Consider the following 24,521-nt stretch of genomic DNA (forward strand, 5'->3'; position numbering starts at 1 on the left):
AGTCAAAAAGACGGCTTAATATACAAACTACACTACAATATTACCCATAAGGGCGATTTTCCCTCTACAGAAAGGAGGAGCCGCCTGAGGCTAGCCACACCTTGAATGATACACGCAGTGGAAACAAATGATTCTTCCAGAAAAACAGTACAATTTTGAAAAAACACGGGAGCATATACAATTTAATATCATAAATTTTTACACAAATTTTCCCAAAAAAAATTATTATTAATGAAAAGACGAAAGAAAATATAAATATATATATATCGAGCAAGAGAAAGAGGGAGAGAGAATATCGAACCAGAGAGAGAGAGAGAGAGAGAGAGAGAGAGACGAGAGAGCGAGAGAGAGAGAGAGAGAGAGAGAGAGCGAGAGAGAGAGAGAGAATTAAATATAACTATATACATGTGGGACTAATTTATTAGTAGTTCATTTATTTAAGGTCCCTTCATAACATCTACAAATATATGGGTCCAAAATGGTACATTCCCAGACTAAGATTTAGGTTGTTTTTATCAGTGGATTTGTATAATTGCCAATTCCAGTAAATTTCTTGAAACATAATCATTAGATCTAGCAATTACCGAGGTATCACCCCAATTAATACAATGAGATTTTTTCACTCAGATGGATAAACAGTGCATTTTAAGTCTGGGCTGTTCTAACTGAATACATATGTTGCTTAATACGTACACATAAATTTTTACCTTGACGACCAACGTAAAACGAAGGGCAATCCTTACAAGGAATTTTGTAAATGATGTTGTTATTTGTTACGGGACTATTCTTAATCAGCATATCTTTATGGTATTGTTATAAGAGAACACTACATTAACATTAAACGATTTAAATATTGATTTTATGGTTTCAAATCCACGAAAATAAGGTAAGCTAAGTACATTTTTAGGCATTTCTTTTTCATTAACCCTTAAAACGCCAGAATCGGTTAAAAAACAAAAAAAAAATGTCTCCCGTGTGCCGGAGACGTTTCAGAGTGAGCGCGGGAGCGGAAAAATATTTTTTCAAAAAATCATAGCGCGCTTAGTTTTGAAGATTAAGAGTTCATTTTTGGCCTCTTTTTTTATCATTGCCTGAAGTTTAGTAGTAGTAACCATCAGAAATGAAAAAAATTATAATTATCATATATAAATAATGCGATATATGATAGCGCAAAAACGAAATTTCATATATAATTGTATTCAAATCGCGCTGTGCGCCAAACGGTTGAAAGTAACAAGTTACTTTTTTTTTCGTTGTAATGTACACTAAATTGCAATCATTTTGGTATATAACAAAAATTGTAAAACGATAAAAGCAACACAGAGAAAATATTATCACAAAATAATGCATGAATTCGTAACGCGCAGACGTAAACAACATATTTTTTTCAAGAATTCACCATAAATCTAAATATTGTCCTAGAGACTTCCAATTTCTTTCAAAAATGAAGGAAAATGATTGAATATTACTATACTGTAAGAATATTAGCTTAAAAATGCAGTTTTTCGACCATATCTGACGAGTTAAAAGTTGACCGAATGTCGAATTATTTTTTTTATATTATTTTTTTTATATGCAATTATTTCGGAAATAAGAAAAGCTACAACTTTCAAATATTTTTTTTCGTTTTATTCTACATGAAATTGCGCACATTTTCATATATAAAACTCTATGAAATACCTAATATGAACGGAGCAAATATTCCGAGAATGGGACTTTACGCATTTCGGAGATTTGTGGCGGAGAATCCGCGCGCCATAGGGAAGGGAAGAAAGTTTTTTTTTAAAATTCACCATGAATTTAAATATTGTGCTAGAGACTTCGAATTTGTTTCACGATAAAGATAAATGACTGAATATTACTAGACTGTAAGAGTTTTATCTTACAATTACGTTTTTCGACCATTTCGGTAGAGTCAAATTTGACCGAACTGGTTTTTTTTTTTTCTATTTATCGTGATTTATATGCCAATATTTCGAAAATGAGAAAAGCTAAATGCCTAATATGAAACGGAGCAAATATTCCGAGAATGGGACTTACGCATTTCGGAGATTTGTGGCGGAGAATCCGCGCGCATAGGGAAGGAAAGTTTTTTTTTAAAAATTCACCATAAATTTAAATATTGTGCTAGAGACTTCGAATTTGTTTCACGATGAAGATAAATGACTGAATATTACTAGACTGTAAGAGTTTTATCTTACAATTGCGTTTTTCGACCATTTCGGTAGAGTCAAATTTGACCGAACGTGGTTTTTTTTCTATTTATCGTGATTTATATGCCAATATTTCGAAAATGAGAAAAGCTACAACCTTCAACAAATATTTTTTGTTGTATTATACATGAAATTGCGCACATTTTCATATATAAAACGTTATGTAACGGCTAATTTAAAATGGTGCAAACATTACCACAATTGCACGTATGATTTTTTCGGAAGAGTTACCGCGCGGACGTAAAGAAAATGTTATTTTTTTCATAAATTCACCATAAATCGAAATATTTTGCTAGAGATGATTGAATATTACAAAATAAAATATAAGAGTTTTAGCTTACAATTTCGTTTTTCAACCATTTCGGCAGAGTCAAAGTTGACCGAAGGTTGAAATTTTTGGCACTTATCGTTATTTATATGAAAATATCTCAAAACTGATAAAAGCTACAATCATGAGTATTTTTTTGTTGTATTTTACATAAAAATGCGCACATTTTCATATGTAATAGTCCATGTAACGGCTAATTTAAAATGGTAAAAAAATTATGTCAAAGTGACGAAATAATTTCCGAGATGTGTCACAGATACTTTTAGTGCGGCAAGAAAGAAATTCGCGCTTGCGCGCCTGTGTAACGATGTAAACAAAACAACACCTTGATCCGTGAACTCCCAGCATCCCCCAAGGCGCGTGATTCAAGAGTTTTCGGCTGGTAGGCCTAAAAGTATTTTTCCGCGAATTTTTAAAAAAAACTTTTGTATGTCGACGTAAAATACGTCCAGTCGGCACCCGAGAGACACAAAAAAGTCGACGTAAAATACGTCCAGTCGGCGTTTAAGGGTTAATAGCAACACTGTAAACTTTTTGTGAGCTTTTTGATAACATAAATCAATTACATGAGGTGGGTAGCAGAGATCGTTTCCTATCTTTTTTATGTATTCTATTTCTTGGTCCAAATATTGTGGACTCGTGATACGCAAAGCGCGTAGGAACATAGAAGAAAAAATTGAAATTTTAATATTAAGATGGTGGCCAGAATAAAAATGTACATATGTTAAATTATTTGTGGGTTTTCTATAAATACAATTTGCATTGGAAAGATTCTCTATTTATTAATACATCTAGGAAAGCGATGACATTGTTATTTTCAATTTCAACAGTGAATTTTATGGATGGCACTAAATTATTCAATTTAGACAGTAAATCATTTACATTGATACCACCAGGTAAGACTACTAAGATATCATCGACATATCGGTACCATTTTAAGGGGATAAGTGTGATATTCGGGAGGTGTTGTCTCTCAAAAAATTCCATATATAAGTTTGAAAGGAGAGGTGATAAAGGGTTACCCATGGCCATACCAAATATTTGTTGGTAATATTCTCCATTAAAAATAAATCTGCAATCACAAATACATAACTTAATTAACGAAATTAGTGACTAACGACATAGGCAATTCATGCAGTACAAGTTCATTACTTAAATATTCTAGCACAAAGTCAATAGGGACTTTTGTAAACAAAGAACATACATTAAAACTGACAAAAATATCGCTAGGGTTTTAGTACAATGTTATTTAATTTTTCCAAAAGATCAAGAGAATTCCGGATATGTGAATTAGATACAGTTCCTAGTAGCGGGGATAACAGTTTAGTAGATATTTAGATGGTTTATAAGCAAGTGATCCTACAGTACTAATAATTGGGCGCATAGGATTGTTTTCCTTATGAGTTTTGACTAGGCCATATAAAATAAGGTAATGAGGGACACTTTACAATTAACTGACACAAAAGTTCTTTTTTATCTTCAAGAATTTGTTTTGATATTGATATTAAAGTTTTTTATTACTTGGTCCAACGGATTTTTTGCGAGTTTTTGTAAGTTATTTCATCCTCTAGTAAAGTATGCATGCGTGATATGTAGTCAGTTTTGTCAAGAACCACTAAACTATTGGATTTATCCAGCCTTGGTTGGGAATGTGTAAATATATCATTCTTCATTCTTTTAAACTTTTTCTATAGCGAGCGGGGAGTTATTTTCATGATAGGCATGCGTAGCACTATATGTCATGCCTTTGATAATGTCTAAATGATTTTGTGGTAGGTCACAGTATTTTTCAAACTTATATACTGATGTCGCTATTGATAAAGCTGAGGGTTTGTTACAAATGAAGAAAGACAACCCAAAGCCAATTGCGCGCACTGCATTATCACTTATTTGTTTGCTCGATAAATTCACCACACAATCACTTCTAGCATTATTGGTCCAATCACTGTCTTGATAAGGTTGTTTAATTTTCTTTCGTCCAGTTTTCTAATCAAAGTGTCAGTAGTTCTATGAAGTTTTTCCATATATTTATTGCCTTAATGCATGTTTCCAATCAGTTTATATATATATATATATATATATATATATACTATATATATATATATATATATATATATATATATATATATATATATATATATATATAAACGAATACCACAGGAAAATGATAAGCAGAAATCCAAAGCGCTTTCGTCTTGAATAAGACATTGTCAAGGAATTTCCGCCTATCATTTCCCTGTGGCATTCGCTTAGTTAATGAGGTCCTGTCCACCTACTGAGATTTTTTAATCACACACACACACACACACGCACACACACACACACATATATATATATATATATATATATATATATATATATATATATATATATATAATATATATATATATATAGATTATATATATATATATATATATATAGTACATATTTCAATACTTCAACCATAACCTCCTTCCCATCATCAAACTTACTTCCGAGATATACGTCTAAAGTGTTCTTTCCGCCCTCTGAACACAAGTATAGAATTCCTACCAACCACCCATCATCAAAAGCAGCCCTAAACCAAAGTCAGTCCCTCCCGACCAGGACCTCCAACACGGAGAGGGCTGACCACATATCCCCCGAGACGAAGAGATGGAGCGTCAGGAGTCGTCTCTTGGTGGTGCCAAGTGTCCAAGACGACGGTCAACAGTACACCTGTCGCGCCCTCCATCCCACGCTCGCCAGGTCCCACAAGGCGCTGGGGTTGTGATTCGGTCACCCTACACACTTGGTCTTACGTTGAGTAAGCCACAGCCCCTTCTGTATCTGGTGGCACAAAGAAAGCGGGCAATGGGATTGTGTCTGGTATTGTGAGTGTGAGTGTGGTGGGATTGTTCCTTGTGATGTTGGATGTTGGGCTGAAAGTCTGGAAGGTTAAAAGACAGAAGAAGAATTAGGATGATTGTTTTAGAATGATTTTCCTTTACCAGATACATATTTTACATGATTCATCTCGTTTTCAGTTGAGCAACATGAAGTTTGTTGTCATAAATATAGTAATAAAATAAAATAATATCAAAATTCTCTTTTTAAGATACAAAAAGAAAAAAAAAAACAAATACTTCCATGATTTCCTTTCTGTTAATTGGTCCTTCGATCTTTTATTGAAGTTTTCTCACCCAGTTTTATGCTTCTCATTTGTGGAATATCTTCTCTGTGCAAAGGATCTTACGCTAAACCTTTTAATGATTTTAAATATCCTTATCTTGAATTGTCCCTATTCTTCTGACGAAATATTAGGTTCAAATTCCTTCATTGTCGTACCATAAACTAAATGGAAAATACTTCATTTGTATTACACCTTCCATTATTGAATCTTTTTCTAAAATTGTTGGGTATGTGGGTCTTACTGCTGTCTGCCTGATTGTGATTTCTGCTCATTGTAAAAGTAAAGGAACCTATGGTCGCTTACAGAAAGTCTAGTGTGATATTCCTGATTCTGTTCCGATGACTCATATAACTGAGAAAATGGGCAGTTTATCAATAGATCTGCTCGAAATCGAAGCATTGGTGGGAGCTCCAGGGAATTCCAGGGCAATCTCCATTTGTCTGCAGTACTATGAGTCTGTTTTCACGGAATCATGTGCCTGTTTATTCTTGTACTTTTTAACTTGTTCTCTTTCTAAAGCTGGGAAATGGTTCTTGGGCGAGACGAGATTTTACTTGATAAAGAATATTTGGGATGTTCTCTAGTACGGGTTCATCTCCTCGTTTGGGATAATAATGATAATTGATAATTAATAATAATAATAGGCTAACTGTATATAATTTTCATTTAAAATAAAAAAAAAATTCTAAGTAGTCGAGATCTTTCGAGAAACTGCTTGATTCTCCTTCTAAATCTCATTAATAATAATAATAATAATAATAATAATAATAATAATAATAATAATAATAATAATAATAATAATAATAATAATAATAATAATAATAATAATAATAATTATAGGTTGACCATGTATATTTTTCCTTCAAAATTACATCTAACGATTCTCCTTCTCAGTCTAATAATAAATAATAAAATAATATAATAATAATAATAATAATAATAATTAATAATAATAATAATAAAATAAATAATAACGTTAATATCAGGAGAGGGATCTTCCAGGGCGACTCACTGTCCCCACTACTCTTCGTAGTAGCCATGATTTCCCATGACAAAAGTACTACAGAAGATGGATGCCGGGTACCAACTCAAGAAAAGAGGCAACAAAATCAACCATCTGATGTTCATGGACGACATCAAGCTGTATGGTAAGAGCATCAAGGAAATAGATACCCTAATCCAGACTGTAAGGATTGTATCTGGGGACATCAGGATGGAGTTTGGAATAGAAAAATGCGCCTTAGTCAACATACAAAAAGGCAAAGTAACGAGAACTGAAGGGATAAAGCTACCAGATGGGAGCAACATCAAACACATAGATGAGACAGGATACAAATACCTGGGAATAATGGAAGGAGGAGATATAAAACACCAAGAGATGAAGGACACGATCAGGAAAGAATATATGCAGAGACTCAAGGCAATACTCAAGTCAAAACTCAACGCCGGAAATATGATAAAAGCCATAAACACATGGGCAGTGCCAGTAATCAGATACAGCGCAGGAATAGTGGAATGGACGAAGGCAGAACTCCGCAGCATAGATCAGAAAACAGGAAACAAATGACAATACACAAAAGCACTACAACCCAAGAGCAAATACGGACAGACTACATAACACGGAAGGAAGGAGGGAGAGGACTACTAAGTATAGAGGACCGCGCTCGACATCGAAAACAGAGCACTGGGGCAATATCTGAAAACCAGTGAAGACGAGTGGCTAAAGAGTGCATGGGAAGAAGGACTAATAAAAAGTAGCGAAGACCCAGAAATATACAGAGACAGGAGGAAAGACAGAAAGAACAGAGGAATGGCACAACAAACCAATGCACGGATAATATATGAGACAGACTAAAGAACTAGCCAGCGATGACAATTGGCAATGGCTACAAAGGGGAGAGCTAAAGAAGGAAACTGAAGGAATGATAACAGCGACACAAGATCAGGCCCTAAGAACCAGATATGTTCAAAGTATGATAGACGGAAATAACATCTCTCCCATATGTAGGAAGTGCAATACGAAAAATGAAACCATAAACCACATAGCAAGTGAATGCCCGGCACTTGCACAGAACCAGTACAAAAAGAGGCATGATTCAGTGGCAAAAGCCCTCCACTGGAGCCTGTGCAAGAAACATCAGCTACCTTGCAGTAATAAGTGGTACGAGCACCAACCTGAAGGAGTGATAGAAAACGATCAGGCAAAGATTCCTCTGGGACTATGGTATCAGAACGGATAGGGTGATACGTTGCAAACAGACCAGACGTGACGTTGATTGACAAAGTCAAGAAGAAAGTATCACTCATTGATGTCGCAATACCATGGGACACCAGAGTGAAGAGAAAGAGAGGGAAAAAATGGATAAAAACAAGATCTGAAAATAGAAATAAGAAGGATATGGGATATGCCAGTGGAAATCGTACCCATAATCATAGGAGCACTAGGCACGATCCCAAGATCCCTGAAAAGGAATCTGGAAAAACTAGAGGCTGAAGTAGCTCCGGGCCTCATGCAGAAGAGTGTGATCCTAGAAACGGCACACATAGTAAGAAAAGTGATGGACTCCTAAGGAGGCAGGATGCAACCCGGAACCCCACACTATAAATACCACCCAGTCGAATTGGAGGACTGTGATAGAGCAAAAAAAAAAAAAAAAAAAAAAAAAAAAAAAAAAAAAAAAAAAAAAAAAAAAAATAATAATAATAACAATAATAATAATAATAATAATAATAATAATAATGAATAATAATAATAATAATAATAACAATAATAATAATAATAATAAGAATAATAATAATAATAATAAAAAGAAAACGTCTAAGTATTCTAATCTAAAACATCGCCTCCCCTGAGAACTTTGTTCCACCAACTCCACACAAATCCTCAGCTCGGGAGGAACCATTCTCACAAACTAAACTCTCTCTCTCTATCTCTCTCTCTCTCAGACCCTCCCAAGGCCCCAGTCATCACGGGACACACACCAGGCCACATTCTGAAGGAGGGCGAACTCCTGTCCCTATCCTGCCGATCCACGGGCGGGAACCCACGCCCGCAACTCTTCTGGTACAGAGACGGGCGTTTACTGCAGCACCCGAATATCAACCCACTCGTCGAAGGCCGCCTCCGAAGACGGAGGAGAGGCGGAAGCCGCCTTCGGTGGGCGGTGACGGGGGAGGACGACGGCGCCCATTACGAATGCAGAGCCCAGAACGAAGTCTCGGGCGGTCTCCTGCTTGCGGATGACGTCACGCTCAGCGTTCTCTGTGAGTATAGAGCGAAGGAAGTCCTTCGTTGTAAGTCCTACTGAGTGTAGTTTTCTAAAAAGTATTCCATATATATATATATATATATATATATATATATATATATATATATATATATATATATATATATATATATATATATATATACTAATAAATATATGTGTATAAGTGAATACCACAGGAAAATGATAGGCAGAAATCCAAGCGCTTTCGTCTTTATTAGGACGAAAGCGCTTGTATTTTTGCCTATCATTTTCCTGTGGTATTCGCTTTTTTAATATATAGATATATGAATTGAGTGACTTAAACCTTATCGTTTAAATGTATAAAAAGTACAGGCAAGTTTTTTTTTTTTCATTTAAAGTCCTGAAACTTATCCAATCAAATTCATATTGTTCATTTCGTTATTTTAATATCAGTAAGACCCTTTCGCGCTACGTATGATTCGTATACTTTCAGAGAAATAGTTGATCATGCTTTTCCATAGGAAAGCTTTAGCTAATAAAATATCTATTAAAAAAATAGTTGATCATGTATATTCCATTTGGAAAGTTTTAGCCAACGATACATTATTTAGAAAGTTGCGAAAGATCTCAGTGGGAATCAGATTTGGTTATCTGCAAAGTGATCTGGATTTCAGAATTCCCATTCCCTCTTGTGCTTTAAAGACAGACCGTCACGGGTCGAAATAACGGGTCCGTCCGTCGCAACGGCTGGTCGGGAGTTCGTCCTCAAGTGTGTCACTTCAAAGGCCAAACCGGTCGCCTCCATCACCTGGATGGTTCATGGTAGGTGTCTTTCCTCTTGGCATTTATTGTCACTCAGGGTCTCTCTCTCTCTCTCTCTCTCTCTCTCTCTCTCTCTCTCGCTGTTTTATTTCTTGTTTTCGACGTAAACTTCTGTTGTTAGAGCCGCTCTGACTTTAGTTTGATTGGATGTCTTCATTGAAATTCTTTTCCCAATTCTTCGTAATTGAATAACGCGGAGTATATATCCAAAATCATTCAGTGTATTACTAGTTATTGTATAAAACTGTTCTCTTTTCTGACAAATGAATTGAAATATTTCTCTGTTGAATTTTTATCTCATTTACAAAAGGAAAGTCTATCTTTCATTGTTCAATAGATTTTTATTAATTTAATCAATAATACAAGAAAGAAATCATGAAATCCAAGTAACAGAATTAAAAAAAGAAGAAGTAAGGAATAGGTAACCTCAACAGCTACAGAACCTCATCAAGAGAGAAAAGAAAAACTGTTCAGGCTTCAGGCGAAGCCCAACCGAACTGAAGACGTCAGGGGCAGACCCATTTGATCTCAGGATCTGTCTCTCGTCGCTCAGAAAAACGACTCGTTTGAAGTTCTAGGCAATTTCTTTTCTCTTCCCTCTTGTGTAGGAGTCAAGGTGGCCCCAGTATCCTTTGTGGTCAGCGAGGCTGATGGTGGAGGCTGGGTGACCTCTTCTGACCTCAAGTATCACCTAGAAAGGTCAATGAAGCTGTCGGAGATCAAGGTGGAGTGCCAAGCGAGGAATGGTGTCAGCGAAGAAGCCGTCACTGAGACCAGGGTCATCAGCATCATGAGTGAGTTCTAAGGTTAATGGAGTCCTAGAATCGCTCAGAGGTGGAAGTTCATTGCACTTGTTCCTATTTCTGCTTTCGTAGTCGCTTTCTTTCACTGATTTTACTCATATTCAGATGTTTTTAACTTAAATGACTGTTTGTTTTACATTGTTATTTATTCGAATATTGTCCCTTGTTGTTTGCGTGTATATTTATCTCTTTGATTAAATGAAGGAAGCTCATACTGGACTAGACACTAACCGCTTTGTATGAATGAACAGTGATGTGGCTGTTATAGATGGAACACCTCATAGACACATACAGATTTGGGTACATCATGAATGAGCAGTTATGTGGCTGTTATAGATGGAACACCTCATAGACACATACAGGTTTGGGTGCATCACGAATGTGCAGTTATGTGGCTGTTATAGATGGAACACCTCAGAGACACATACAGATTTGGGTACACCATGCATGGGTCAGTGATCAGTGTAGTAAAATCAAAAGTTACTGGTCAGAGTCGTTCTTATCCTATGACTGGAGAGCATTATTGTCTTACCGTGGAAGTAGAAAGGAGAATGGGCTGAAGAAATAAATGTCCAGTCTATGTTGTTTGCTTAAAGAATTTCATGTTTACTGAATGGTTTTATCGTAAGATGCGTCAGGTGTTACCGTGATTCAGAGACAAACCCACTCATGAGAAGTTGAACCTTCCAAGATGAACCTAAGATTCTCAAGTTCCGTTTCCTTGTGAATCTTCAGCGCACTTAGATAGAAATCCAATTTACATTTTAAACTACTTCTACTTCGCCGTATATTTCCTCATATCTTCTATTTTTTCTAACAAGGGCATCCTTCTTATTTTCAATGATAGTCGCTTGTATTGTTGTTACTGTGCAGACTAATATGTGGAAAACTGAACAGAACTTAAACGTCTGATTATGGGATGGATGTGTGATGGAAGGATGTGGGAAGTTGCACTTAATGTGTCAAGATGGCCGAGGAAGCAGATGAAAAGTGGAACTGCCTTAGTCCGAGGACTGCATGAGTCACCGGATGTGGCAGTTGGAGAGATTCTGATGATGAGTGTACACGGACATGAAATAGTGAGAAACTTATGCGGAAAGGTGGTTCCAGGGAGATTTCGAATATACTGTTGGATTTGTTTGGAGAGCGAGAAAGGATGGCTGTTCTGGATGACCTGAATCCAGAGACAAGTGACAGGAGAAAAGATGCTTTGAGTTCCAGACAAAAACTGCTTTCAGTTTCCTTCTGCAGATGGAAAAGGATACCCACAAGATTACTGAGTGTAACTTGTTTACTTGTAAGTATTTACATGACATTTTACTTAAAACTCGAGTACTCTCAGGCCCTAACTGTGGCCCTTTCTTAGGAGATGTGCAGTTGGTCAGACTGGGTCAAAGCCCAGTAGTCTTCTAGGACTTAACCCAGTCTGACCACCCTCACATCTCTTGAGAAAGGGCCACAGTTAGGGCCTGAAAGTACTCGAGTTTAAGTGAAATACTTATGTAAATACTTATAAGTAAACAAGTTATACTCAGTGATCTTGTTGGCTTCTTTTTCCATATGCACTGAGTTCTTAAAGGGAGATGAGGCTAAGAAGCTAAGAAGAGTCTTGCAGGAATACGTTCTGTGAGAAGGTTTGATCGTTGCATATACTATGTATTTTCCAAGGAAATAACTTTTCATATGGATTCTTGTGAAGGAGGAAATGACGAAGAAAAGAATTAATTTTTGGTAAATATTTTTTTTAGTTTAGGGTAAATAGAAGAATAAGATATCGAATGTGATAATCGTTGGAACAGGAGTTCCTGGATGTGTATTTGATCATTGCCTGATTAAATTCAAATGAAAATAAATATTTCATTTAGAGAAGAAAGGTTGAAAACGTGATCATATATTCCATCAAGAAACGTGAACAGAAAAGAAACATTTAGAAAGAAAAGCTTAAACGAAGAATAGGGATATCGATGGGGCTGGGTTGGAAGATAGTGATATAGAAGTATTTAATTCGACATATGCAGAGTTTTAGGTAAGTAAGAAATCAGTATGAAGTGCTTGTACCTATAGGGAAATAGGAAGCTGGTGAAGGCAGTCAATGGTAACAATTAAAAAAGAATATATTATTATTGTAAGCAAATATGTGATTTGCAGGGCATTACAGAACTAGAGTTATGGGAAAAGAAGAGCGATATGATGAAAGTTTATGCATATACCTAAGCAAATATTTCAAGGTAACAAAAATCAAAGATAAGGAAATGACGGCAGAGAGGAATGAAGATAAGGAAGGTCGTCTGCAGATGAGGAAACATCTGAAAAGAATCCGGTCATATTTTGACAGAGGCAACATTTGAATATTAAATGCTAGGGGAGGGGTGGGATGGGCAAGAGGTTGATCTGAATAATGCTCAAGGACTGAGTGGGGAAAAGGACTGAGTACGATGGTGAAATGTTAAAGGCGATAGAGGAAACCTTGAAATTCAAATGTACAAACAAGTCATCCATTTTACAAGGGCGAGTTTACGGTAGGATTTTGTTGCGATAAAACAGACGAGATCTAAACTGACTCGTAAAGGAATATTAGTATGTGTTAACACTATGAAGATGTTGAAACGACTTGAGTTGTTGTTGATGAATGATTTGACAGAAGTTTGCTGATAAAGGAAAAACTGTTTATAATAAGGCTGAACTGATAGAGATTTCATGTGGAGGGGACTGAAGAGGTGCGGAGCGCAAAGTGATTGACATGTGGAAAGCAAAGCAATACAGAATATGTAACATCACATAGTACAAAACAGAATTTTGAGATTAGGTTTTACAGTTGAATGGATATGCGCTATGATGAAAGGAGTCATGACAGAGCTCACAGAAAGGATTTGAGAGAGCAGATTCTGGGAACGAAGAAGGAATCGTGAATGGTAAGGAATGTCTCTTACCGCAAGAAGTTACAGTCGTCAATGGGCTGAAGAGATAATTGATTGTAAGACTGTGAAAGTTAACTGATTCATCCTGTATTTAGGAGTTATTGCAAACAGTGATAGGAAGACGAAAGAAGAGGTGAGTTAATTAGCAATTGGTACAACGAATAGATGACCCAAAGACATGTAGAGGAAATAAGTGTTCATGTAATCCAGACTTCGAATGCCTGAAGCGAGTGAGCCAACTCTTCCTAGTAAAAGTTTAAAGTAAATGAAAGCCAAAGAGCAACCAAGATGCCGAGAATAATGTTGTTTACATGGCATATTCAAAATACAAAAGATGGAAAGGGAACTATGAAGATGATATGATAATAAGATAAATCAAACTTGTTCCTCGTGCCAGAAAATGTGAAGACGATAAGTTTGTTCGCAGAATGTATCAGTCGGAAGTAGAAGAGAATTTGATTAGTTTCCATCGGAGGAGAAACTGGAATAGGAAGGTTTTAACATCCAGGAAATATGACTATGTGCACTGCAGAGGCATGAGGCTCTCTGTGCTTGCGAAGGGATAAAATGCGTTTCTGGTGAGCTTTCTGTTAGGTGTATGGAATAGTGTCTGATGAAAAATGAATAGCCCTGTTTTTCTGATAACCGTAAAGTGCCCCTCTCTTTGCAGAGCCCCCCGGGCATCCCTTACTGAAGATAGAGGGCATGGAAGACTTGGTGGCAGGAGGGCGACTGATCGTCTTCTGCACCAGCGAGGGAGGCAACCCAAATCCGGGTATCACGTGGGTAGTTACTCAAAACTCTCCTCTGTTGGGATCTGTTGCAGGGGACAGGGGCACCAACATTGCCGGAGAACCTTAATTGGCTCTTGAAGTTGCGTGCGAGTCTGGCAACAGATGTCTGTGTTCTGCCTCATTTAGATGTTCCATTATTCCGTAGAATTTGCTTTTAATATTTAAGTCTTGTTTATAGTTTTAATCAGTTAAATCACTTAATAAATGTTTAATCTCCTCTCAGTTTTTTGTATTTGAAGTGGAAATGGATCTACTTCAGCCTCACTATTTAAAGTAGCCGTATTAAGTCATGAATATACAAAAGAACGAGCGTTTTCACAAAGGAAATAGCTGATCTGACTATGGAAGACCTTACTTAGATACCAGCAAGACTCTGAAGCATCTAATTTGCCCAAACTTTGATGGTAATGATTTCTTGAACACCAACAGACCTGATTTACATAAAAACAGCCATCTCTTAAGTGACCTCCAATTTTAAGAGAAAAATGTAAATGATTTCTTTCGGCAGAATTTACAAAGACCGAAGGAAACTGATATCCTATGTCATTCAAGAGGGAACCGTCTCCAAAGCGAGGGCGTCGTTTGAGGTCACTGCTTCGGACAACGGGGTCAAGGTGACCTGTGAGGTCAGCAACCCTGCCCTCAAAACGCCCCTCGTGACTTCCACCAAGATAAGACTGAAATGTGAGTGGGATTATCCTCATTAAAGATTGCATGGGGCAAGCGACAGCCAAGCTATGGATGACCGACCTTTCTTATCCTTCGCCGTTTCTCAAAATCACCAATCTTTTATATTATATATATATATATATATATATATATATATATATATATATATATATATATATATATATATATATATATATATATATATATATTTATATATATATATATATATATATATATATATATATATATATATATATATATATATATATATATATATTATATATATATATATATATATATATATATATAAAGCCATATATAAATAATATCATGAAAACGATTTCATCACATTTCGAGTCTTCTTGTAAATGCGTTTGTTATCCTTATTTAGGCAACTTTTTATCAGTCATTCCCCTCATCACTCAACTATTTATTATTATTTTTTCTTTTATTAATAAGTGGGATCTCTTCTTCTTTCTGTATTTCCCTTCCCTTCCTCTTGTTTCTTCCTAATGAACACTATAATATTCTTTGGAAGCTTGAATTTCAAGCCAATGGCCCAATTTTTTTGCGTGAAATCTTTTGCGTGCATGCACTCTTTGTTTATATTGTGCAGCATTTATTATTCTTGAATATTTTGGTACAATGTCGAAGCTTCCCTGGGAGAGACGCCCACCCTCTCCCCTCTGCCTATGTTTTGGAAGGGACTTGACACTGACTTAAGAGCAGTATTTGCAGAGATTCGTTGAGAGAGAACTTGTCAGGAGGATTTTTTTTCTGTTTTCTTTTGTTTTTCACTCGATTGACTTCAGTTGCTGAAATGTATTCGTGTTCATGAAGACTGCCAGTTGTGGGATATCTATTTTATAATAAGGTGAAACCTTGTGTTCTTTTCAGGACCAGTGTAATTTAATGAGTATAGACTATTTACTCACTATGTGATCAGGATCTGTTTTTCCTAAGTATATCTTAATTTGAATGCCTTATAGAAGAAATGTACTGGCCTATCTAAAAGAGAGACATTTATTTCATTTTCGAGAAAAAGAATAAATACCACTCTGTCGAGATGCCTCTACGTAATTCTTTTTTGTTGACTGCATGTTTACATTTTCCCAATATCTCAGAGAAGTGAAAGAGGTGGAAACTGACACTGACTGAATGGCTCAGGAGGCAGCAGGTCTTATTTGGACGGTTTTCTAGTTTGAATACAAAGAGAAATATTTCCAGTGATATTTTCATGTTATTGCAGCGGAATAATTTTTGCCCTTTTTACAAGTGATTTGTCGATCAGAATTTTGAATTTATTTTTTAAGTGAACACCAATACCTCGTCGTTATGTGCGTCCACTTTCTTGTCATTGGTTTGTTTCTATTCAAGACTACTGAGTCTAGAGGGCTGCAAATTGGTATGTTGATCATCCACCCTCCAATCATCAAACAGACCAAATTGCAGCCTTCTAGCCTCAGTAGTTTTTATTATATTTAAGGATAAAATTAGCCATGATCGTGCACCGCTATAGGTGCAAACAACAAAGGCCATCACCGGGCAGTGGCTGAAACTTTCATACAACATTATACGCTGTACAGAAAATATTTACTTCTCCCAGAACTAACATTTAGAGACTGGATTTGGATTCATTTCTTGCTCTACTTTCTTTTGATGAGCTTTTACTGGATCAATAGATGCAATGAACCGGAGAGAATTCCTCGTCAAAATGCTCTTCCATTTCGGCCTGATCCACTTCGCCGCCGTCCTCGGAGACAGGAACTCTTGTATTTGTGATCAATTAGCGGAGTCCCTTTCGGAGTCCAAAGCGAAATATAATTGTCCCGAAGGCATAAGAGAGCAGAATATGGCCCGCCATTGCAGCGACCTGCTGGGTTTAATTTTTGTCTCAGTTGACAAATTTCCCTCTTCTTCTTCTTCATCTTCGTCTTCTTCTTCTTTGATTTGGCTTTCCTGTGAAAGTAAGAGTAACTGGAGGTGTTTTTCCTCTGAGAGTTCTCTTTGTCGAGATCCTTGTAGTTATGTTTATATTAATTTCTAGTCATATTTTGCTCAACGTAATGCAAGGAATTAAGCGACTATTCATCTTTTCTTTACTTAAATAGGAATGCAAACCTGCGACCACTATTTGTATTTTTACTTTTATTTTTGGCCAGCAAGGTATCAAAGTCTAATAGATTATTGTATTATTATTATTATTATTATTATTATTATTTATTATATTAAGTATTTATTATTATTATTATTAGATTAATTTTTAGTATTATTCAGTAGATGAAAGCTATTCATATGGAACAAGCCTACAAAAGAGGACATTGGCTCGAAATTCAAACTTCCAAAGAATATCAAGGTGTTCATTATTAAAAAAGAAGAAAATAAATTAATAAATAGATAAAAATGTATTAAGAGTAAGAAGAAGAGTATTAGGTTTAGTAGTATATTGCATCTAAGCTTGAACTACTGAAGAAGTTCCAATTGCACGACATCCTCTGGGAGGATGATCCACAGTCCAACGTTCCACAGTCCAACGTTCCACAGTCCAACGTTCCACAGTCCAACGGTGTGAGGAATAAAGGACCTCTGGAACTGAGAAGTTCGACACTAAGCCACATTTAATGCATATTATGTTGCTGTTCAGAGAGTCTGGTTTCTCTCGGGCAGTGGTATTTAGCTTAATTGTTTTAATCGTTGACATTATATACCAAGTTTCATTTGGTGCTCATTGTTGTTACTTGCTTAGCAATGTTTTAGCTTCGAATAATGATGATCTTAGATATCAGTTTTAAAGACACAATTGCTTATTAACTATTAGATTATTTTTTCTCTTCTCGTTTTATAAATAGTCTTGACAAAACTGTGAAAGATAAAGAAGCGCTGTGCCCGAACTTCTGCTTCTTTTTCGCTTCATGGTAAATTGTAATCTTCAATCTTTGTGAATATATATACACACACACACACACACACACACACCACACACACACACACACACACACACACACACACACACACATATATATATATATATATATATATATATATATATATATATAATATATATATATTATATATATATATATATATATAAGTATGTTTGTGTCTGTGTACGTTAGTTTTTGTGTATATATGAATCACGAAGATATGGAAAGTGATGAACGTATAAATAAGGCAAATGCCTCGAGGGAAAAGTAGTAAAACAACTGAATGGTTGCAAGGCCTTTCCACACACGGGCCTTTTACGTGTAAAGGACTGTGTGTCGGAAGGCCTTGCAACCGCTCTGCCGTTGTTTCACTCTTCCTCTGAGGCATTTGCCTCTCTCTCTCTCTCTCTCTCTCTCTCTCTCTCTCTCTCTCTCTCTCTATATATATATATATATATATATATATATATTATATATATATATATATATATATATATATATATATTATATATATATATGTATAATATTACATAATAGAAATATGGAATGTTCCATATATATAAAAGACTAAAACTAAAGAGGTCAACCAGATTGCTTGCAGGAATGTGATCAGACCAGAGACGATAAAGTATGTAGGCTAAGATGACATGCCGTCATCTGTGGTCATTCATTTGTTTATAAACTTTAGTCCAAGCTTCCTGCTTGAGACAAACACCGTGACCTATAGCTCAAGCGGCCTACGTGATTAGTAACTATGTCATCTGATTGTATGTTCGTATGTTTGAGCTACTGTCTGCTTCCTTTATGATTTGTAACCAAGATGGTAGGAGAATAGAGTTAGCCATCATCATTGGCAGACCTGTACCTCTTTACCTAAGCTTTATCATGTAGAACAGAACAGAATTAGCCATCATCGTTGGCAGAAGCGATCAAGCTATTGTCATTAGAAGACCTGTACAATCCTACTTGATCTTCACCATGTAATCTCAGAGAATATAAGTATTTTTATACTTTGTGTTTTCTACTAAGAACCTCACATCAGAAAGAAATCATCATGAGTTTAACACATCATCGTCATGACCAAAGAAGATAATACCGACTTCGTAAGTGATCTACAAACCCCAAGACACTCCAATGAATATGGAAGTGCAATACCAACCGACTTAGCGTAAGATTATCGCAAGTCTAACATTACCTCATAGGGCGCCTTATTATACAAGGCAACGGCCCTAATATTGGTGGCAGATTACCAGAAGAACGTCTTCCGAAGAAAAACCAGAATAGAGAATAATGTATATCAGAAGTCAACGACGACGAAAGCAAGAGATTCTTCAAGCAACTTAGTATCATCGTTTAGTGAGCGACTTCAGAAAACAACAAGAACTCTTCAATGTCTTCCGAAGAACAACGAATAATGTATCATTACACAAGTCAACAACGACGAAAGCAAGAGATTCTTCAAGCAACTTAGTATCATCGTTTAGTGAGCGTTTTCAGTAGTGAATAACTTTAAGAAACAAACCCAACGTGTCTTTTTCCTACGGCAACGCAAGCTTCGTCTCTCATTAGAATCATTCAAGAAAACACCGTTATTGAGCGTTTCCGGCACTTCAAGAAACAAACCGAACGCGTCTGCAGCATCGGATCTTCAAGGGCTCGAATCATCCAAACAACGCGCACGGGGGAAACTGAAGCCAAACCAGGTCATCCGCTAAATAGAGAAGGAGGGCCAAGGGCACATCGTTATCGGAACACCGTGACTTCCCACAAAATCAAGCTAAGTACTACCTTTTTATACATTTGGAATAACTTTGAGTGTTTCCTTTGCAGGTCGAATTTCGTTATTCTGTGGCTGAAGTTACGAGACATTCTTAATCTTACTTTTTTACAGAAATTATCTACATCATTGAGATTTCGCTACTGCGACTTTTTATCTTTGAGTTTCTGTTTCCAGAAGTTCTCCTGAAATATCATAATCATATACTATGTTAATTTTATCATTTTGGGTGATTATTAATCCCTTACGTAACAAATCATATTAAACAGTGAATATGCGTTTACGCAGTGGACGTCTGTATTTATACAGATGCATGGATAGGGTCGTTAGGCACCATAGTGATTAGAAAACACACAAAAACAAGTGGAACACCCGTACAAATCTAGATAAATTAGAGGTAACACTATTTCGGGTCATGACAATAAATGCTCCTTTGCAAAGTCCCGATCGCAGTTTTAGCCTTGAGTTTTTTGAGTTATATAAAATATCAAACCTCAATGACTCAACTTAACTTTAAAAATACGCTGGATTGCAAGGAATAACATGTCTATAAAAAACTTTCACTAGGCTAAATGCGCTGACCAGGATCCCTCACTATTTCAAATTTTAGCAAAGAATGAAGTAAACAACAGCAAGTACATGATAACGCAGTAGAGATAACTTATTTTAATAGTAATCGCTCAATTCTTTATAGTTTGTCATTCATACGTTCGTTGCTTTATACGTAACTAGTAGCAACATAATGCTAAAATCATACAATACGTTGCCGATGGTAATAAAGAGAAGGATCCTAATTATTACAAAAAGAAATAGGTAAACAGTAGCCCTTTCAGAAACAAACAAATCGTGCTTAAGCAAACTTGGGTAATGTGTCATCCAGTCAAGCGGTCAGGGTCAGTTAAATCTGCTGAGTGTTCAAAGCATAGCGCATTTCACATAAGCAACTTCAGCGGAAAGGGAGAGCGATGTTGGAAAAATTCAAAAGGAATTTTCGTATGAATAACACGACCGTATCAAGTAATCAGAGCAGGTTTACATAATTTTAATACATTAAGTTATTATAAATACTGGTGGATTAAGCCCGACTGTACGTGCCGTAAAAATTAGAATATCTTGTTTTATTCCTTTAGTACACGTAATATCCTGTATTTGCGGACTCACCGTCCGTTGTTCGAACTTCCCTATTGAGAAGTCCAGATAAACGAGCGCTTACAGATACCTCTATAGTTATAAAAACACATTGATCTGCATCTAGCGTAATTGTAAGATATCCATCTAGGGGTATACAAAATATTATCTTACCTCCTGCAAAATAAGGCGTGTTTATCAAAGAAAAATTCTATAAACCTTCAAACATATTAAAATCCGTTTTGAAAAAAAAAGAGACAGTTAATCAAATAATAACTTACATAGAGGAACTACACATTTGTTTCATAAATCGTAACATTGTTCAAATGACCCAACAGAATTCTCCGACAACCGCAGTCGCAGTTTGCACGCAAAATCTCGAGAAGCATGCACCCTCGAATGTCTTAATGCGTGTAAAAAGACCTTGCTGGGAAATGAAATTTTAATCCTTCCTGACACTCTAAAATATAACGATTTCCGCGAACAAAGCCCTAGACACGGTTGACTTGCAGCAACAAGTTAATCTAGTAATCCACAAAACCTATACATTTAAATATCGCATTTTTTTTTATTGTTGCTAGTTTTTAATCACGCCCAATCAGTCGTAGATGAATCTCTCTTATACTCTATCTAAAGTAATATCCGTAAATTCATTCAAGCAGAGGTGATTCAGCAGAATTTTTTTTTATCTTTTATCTGAATACCAGGAAGTTTCCCCACTAGCGAGTGATCTCTGGGGAAAAACGGATGTCATTGAAAACAAAATACGGTCTAAGGACAAACATAAAGCTATATACGTACCTTCATATAGAACCCCAATGAAATTTCAAAATAGAGATAAATGACGAAGTTGAAAAATGTTAGTAATAGGAGTCATTAGGAAATCAAATAAGCCCATATAATTTTTCCCTCAAACGTCATGCCATAAGAGATCGGACTTGGCATATCAGAGTAGATTTCTGTCGTTTAAAACAAGGAAACGATTCCCGATAGTTTCCAGTGCCATGTACCGACGACATCTTATCTCTGTTAGGTTAGAATAAATTTTTCACCAGCTTGGACTTACTTAAAGGCTTTTACCAGATACAATACCTAAGTGATTGTACCTCATACACCGTTTTCAGCACACTCAGGGGACATTATCAATTTTTACGTATGCCTCCGGCTTACGTTGCACCCCAATTACAATATAGTGTTTGGAGACTTTTAGGGGATAACCTACATGCTTATATGGTTGGTCTTATAATCTTTTCTAAATACCTTAGAAGTACATTCACATAAACTAGAGCTAGTGCTACAGAGACAAAGACAAATAATTTCAGAGTAAAATATCTAAATGTGAGTTTTTAAAAACCGAACATGTTTATCTAGGTTTTATGTCTAGTCAAGGTCTAAAGTAGTCCATGGAAAGGTGTCGGCTATTCATAACTTCCGGTACCTATTAACGTAAAAGGGGGATACAGCGCTGTAGTGGGTATTACAATCGTATGTAAATATGTAACTCTTCAATCATGACAGCTCCTTTAACAGATCTTACGAAGAAGAGCGTAGATTTATTATGGTCTAAAAAGCATCAACAGGCGTTCGATATCCTAAAAGCGGAATAATGCAGCTCACCTAACTTAAAAATCCCTGATTTAAATAAGGAATTTTTTTTTTTAGCAACAGACGCCTCAGACCAAGGGGTAAGAGGGGTACTACTTCAGTAATATGATAAACAGTTCTTTCCTATAGCTTTTTATTCACGTAAACTAAAGCCCTCTGAAAGTAAATATGCAGTAATAGGCAAGGAAGGGCTAGGTATCGTTAACTCACTAGTACATTTTAAGTTTATAATCTACGGCTATCCTATTAAAGTCCTTACTGACCATAGGTCACTTACTGAGTTTTTCAAAGGCTTTAATCACAGCCCCAAAAGGAATTCGGTGACATATGATCATTCAGGTTTTGGAGCCAAGTTAAGATATCTACCTGGGAAAGCAAATATCATAGCTGACGCATTATCCCGCAATCCCGTACCAAACTGCAAAGAACCATTAATTGGACTAAAAGATATAGAAACATCCGTGCCTATTGTTAAAACCGTATCTAAACAAGAAAATTCATTAACCCAAGAGATCACGAGCATTGAATATCTGGGTCGGAGCACAGAACTGTTACAAACTGAACAAAGCAAGAGTCAACAGCGATAAGCAAAACAATAAACACTTCGAACGGAAACAAGGGTCAGCAGCAATAAGCAAAACAATAAACACTTCGAACGGAAACAGGGTCAGCAGCAATAAGCAAAACAATAAACACTTCAAACGGAAACCCTAAAGCAAAGTATATTTAAAGTATGTGTATCAGAATAATGTAATCAAATGTAATATTATATGTAGGTCCGTGACGAGGAAAACCCGAAGAACACAGCAGGTGACTAACGACCAGGTAGTAGTAATCTCTTTCATACCAATCGTCATAAACTGGTTGCATTCCGTCATCCAGGGTTCTCTATTATGTCACAGAAAGCCAAATCACTGTTTTACTGGCCTACAATGCTTACATATACAAAAAGCACATAACTAATTGTAACACGTGTCATGAAAACAAAGGATACACTAAGACACCTGTCAGTTTAAGGGCCTATCCCGTGCCAAATCAATCAATGAAAGAATACACGTAGAATCATTAACAGAGTTATGAGTCTGACAGAGGAAATAAACACTTCTTAGTGTTAATAGCTCCTTGACACGTTACATAGAATTAATAGCACTAAAAACAAACACCGCAATTGAGTGCGCTAGGAATATTTATGGGTGCTAAATCAGTAAACATGGAATTCAACACACAATAATAATCTGACTCGGGTGGTGTAAATCAATAATAATCTCCTTAACTCGTTGTGTGAATTCCTTTCCATTAAGAAAATCAATAATATATTTTATCACCCAGAGTCAATCGGTTTGGTAGAATAACGGATAAATAAAAAAGTGTCAACGTCTTACGAGTTACATTCGTGATATTGGATTCGAACTGGATTATAGCGGTTCTCGCGGTTTTAAATACCTTTATCATTCATATCTTGTATCTGTAGAAATGATACCGCAAGTAGCCTTATACGGTACGCCGCTAGAACACTTTTCCACATATTCAAGCCAACCATTAATTTATCAAATATATATAAAAAAATATATAAATAAATAAATATAAAAAATAAAATAAATATGGATACAAGTGGAGTCAATATAATACACTCCGTAAGAAGTCGGAAGGGTTACAAATTATAACAAAAAAGGAATCACGATAAAATCAATAAGCAAAAACGTAACCATAGGTTAATTAAATATCCAAATATATATGCGTAAAGATTTGAACTCTAACTTAACGCTTTAGTAATGACAAATAAGCTAAAAGTTCAAACACATATCAAAACCTACTGACATATTGTCTGTCCCGGTGATTTATATTCGTAGTCAATGAAAATAAATAAATAAATAAATAAAATAAAATAAATTAAAAGAGATTTTAAAGTCAGGAAGTCTAGAAGTGAAAATGTATATCTAAGGAATAATCCTATATGAATCTTACAGGGCAAATAATATATATAGAATTTGTAAGGAAACCTTTTTCACTAGTTTGAATAAGGAATATCTAATTTAACATAATTACATTTATTTACAATCATGCAGATTTCCAACATGAAACTAATATTATATTGATCAATTTTGGTACTGTTTTTTTTTCAGATATTCTTCTCATGTGGGTGGAGAATTAAAACAAAA

The 24,521-nt window shown here is 35.8% G+C and overlaps 2 protein-coding genes across 2 annotated transcripts in view; both read left to right on the forward strand.

The window, feature by feature from the left end:
• Positions 1–24,521, forward strand: part of LOC135209821 (nephrin-like) — a 79,746-nt gene that overhangs the window by 34,795 nt on the left and 20,430 nt on the right. The gene's annotated exons all lie outside the window — the stretch shown is intronic.
• The window catches only part of LOC135209487 (nephrin-like), a 39,573-nt gene that overhangs the window by 11,255 nt on the left and 3,797 nt on the right, over positions 1–24,521 (forward strand). The window contains exons 5-10 of the mRNA XM_064242142.1: positions 5,128–5,268; positions 8,639–8,956; positions 9,625–9,744; positions 10,353–10,538; positions 14,136–14,251; positions 14,768–14,943. Coding sequence (XP_064098212.1) covers positions 5,128–5,268; positions 8,639–8,956; positions 9,625–9,744; positions 10,353–10,538; positions 14,136–14,251; positions 14,768–14,845 — 959 coding nt within the window. The 3' untranslated portion in view covers positions 14,846–14,943. The remainder of the gene's footprint in view (positions 1–5,127; positions 5,269–8,638; positions 8,957–9,624; positions 9,745–10,352; positions 10,539–14,135; positions 14,252–14,767; positions 14,944–24,521) is intronic.

Source organism: Macrobrachium nipponense, chromosome 38, assembly GCF_015104395.2.
Source record: "Macrobrachium nipponense isolate FS-2020 chromosome 38, ASM1510439v2, whole genome shotgun sequence".
In the NCBI taxonomy this organism is placed as follows: domain Eukaryota; kingdom Metazoa; phylum Arthropoda; class Malacostraca; order Decapoda; family Palaemonidae; genus Macrobrachium; species Macrobrachium nipponense.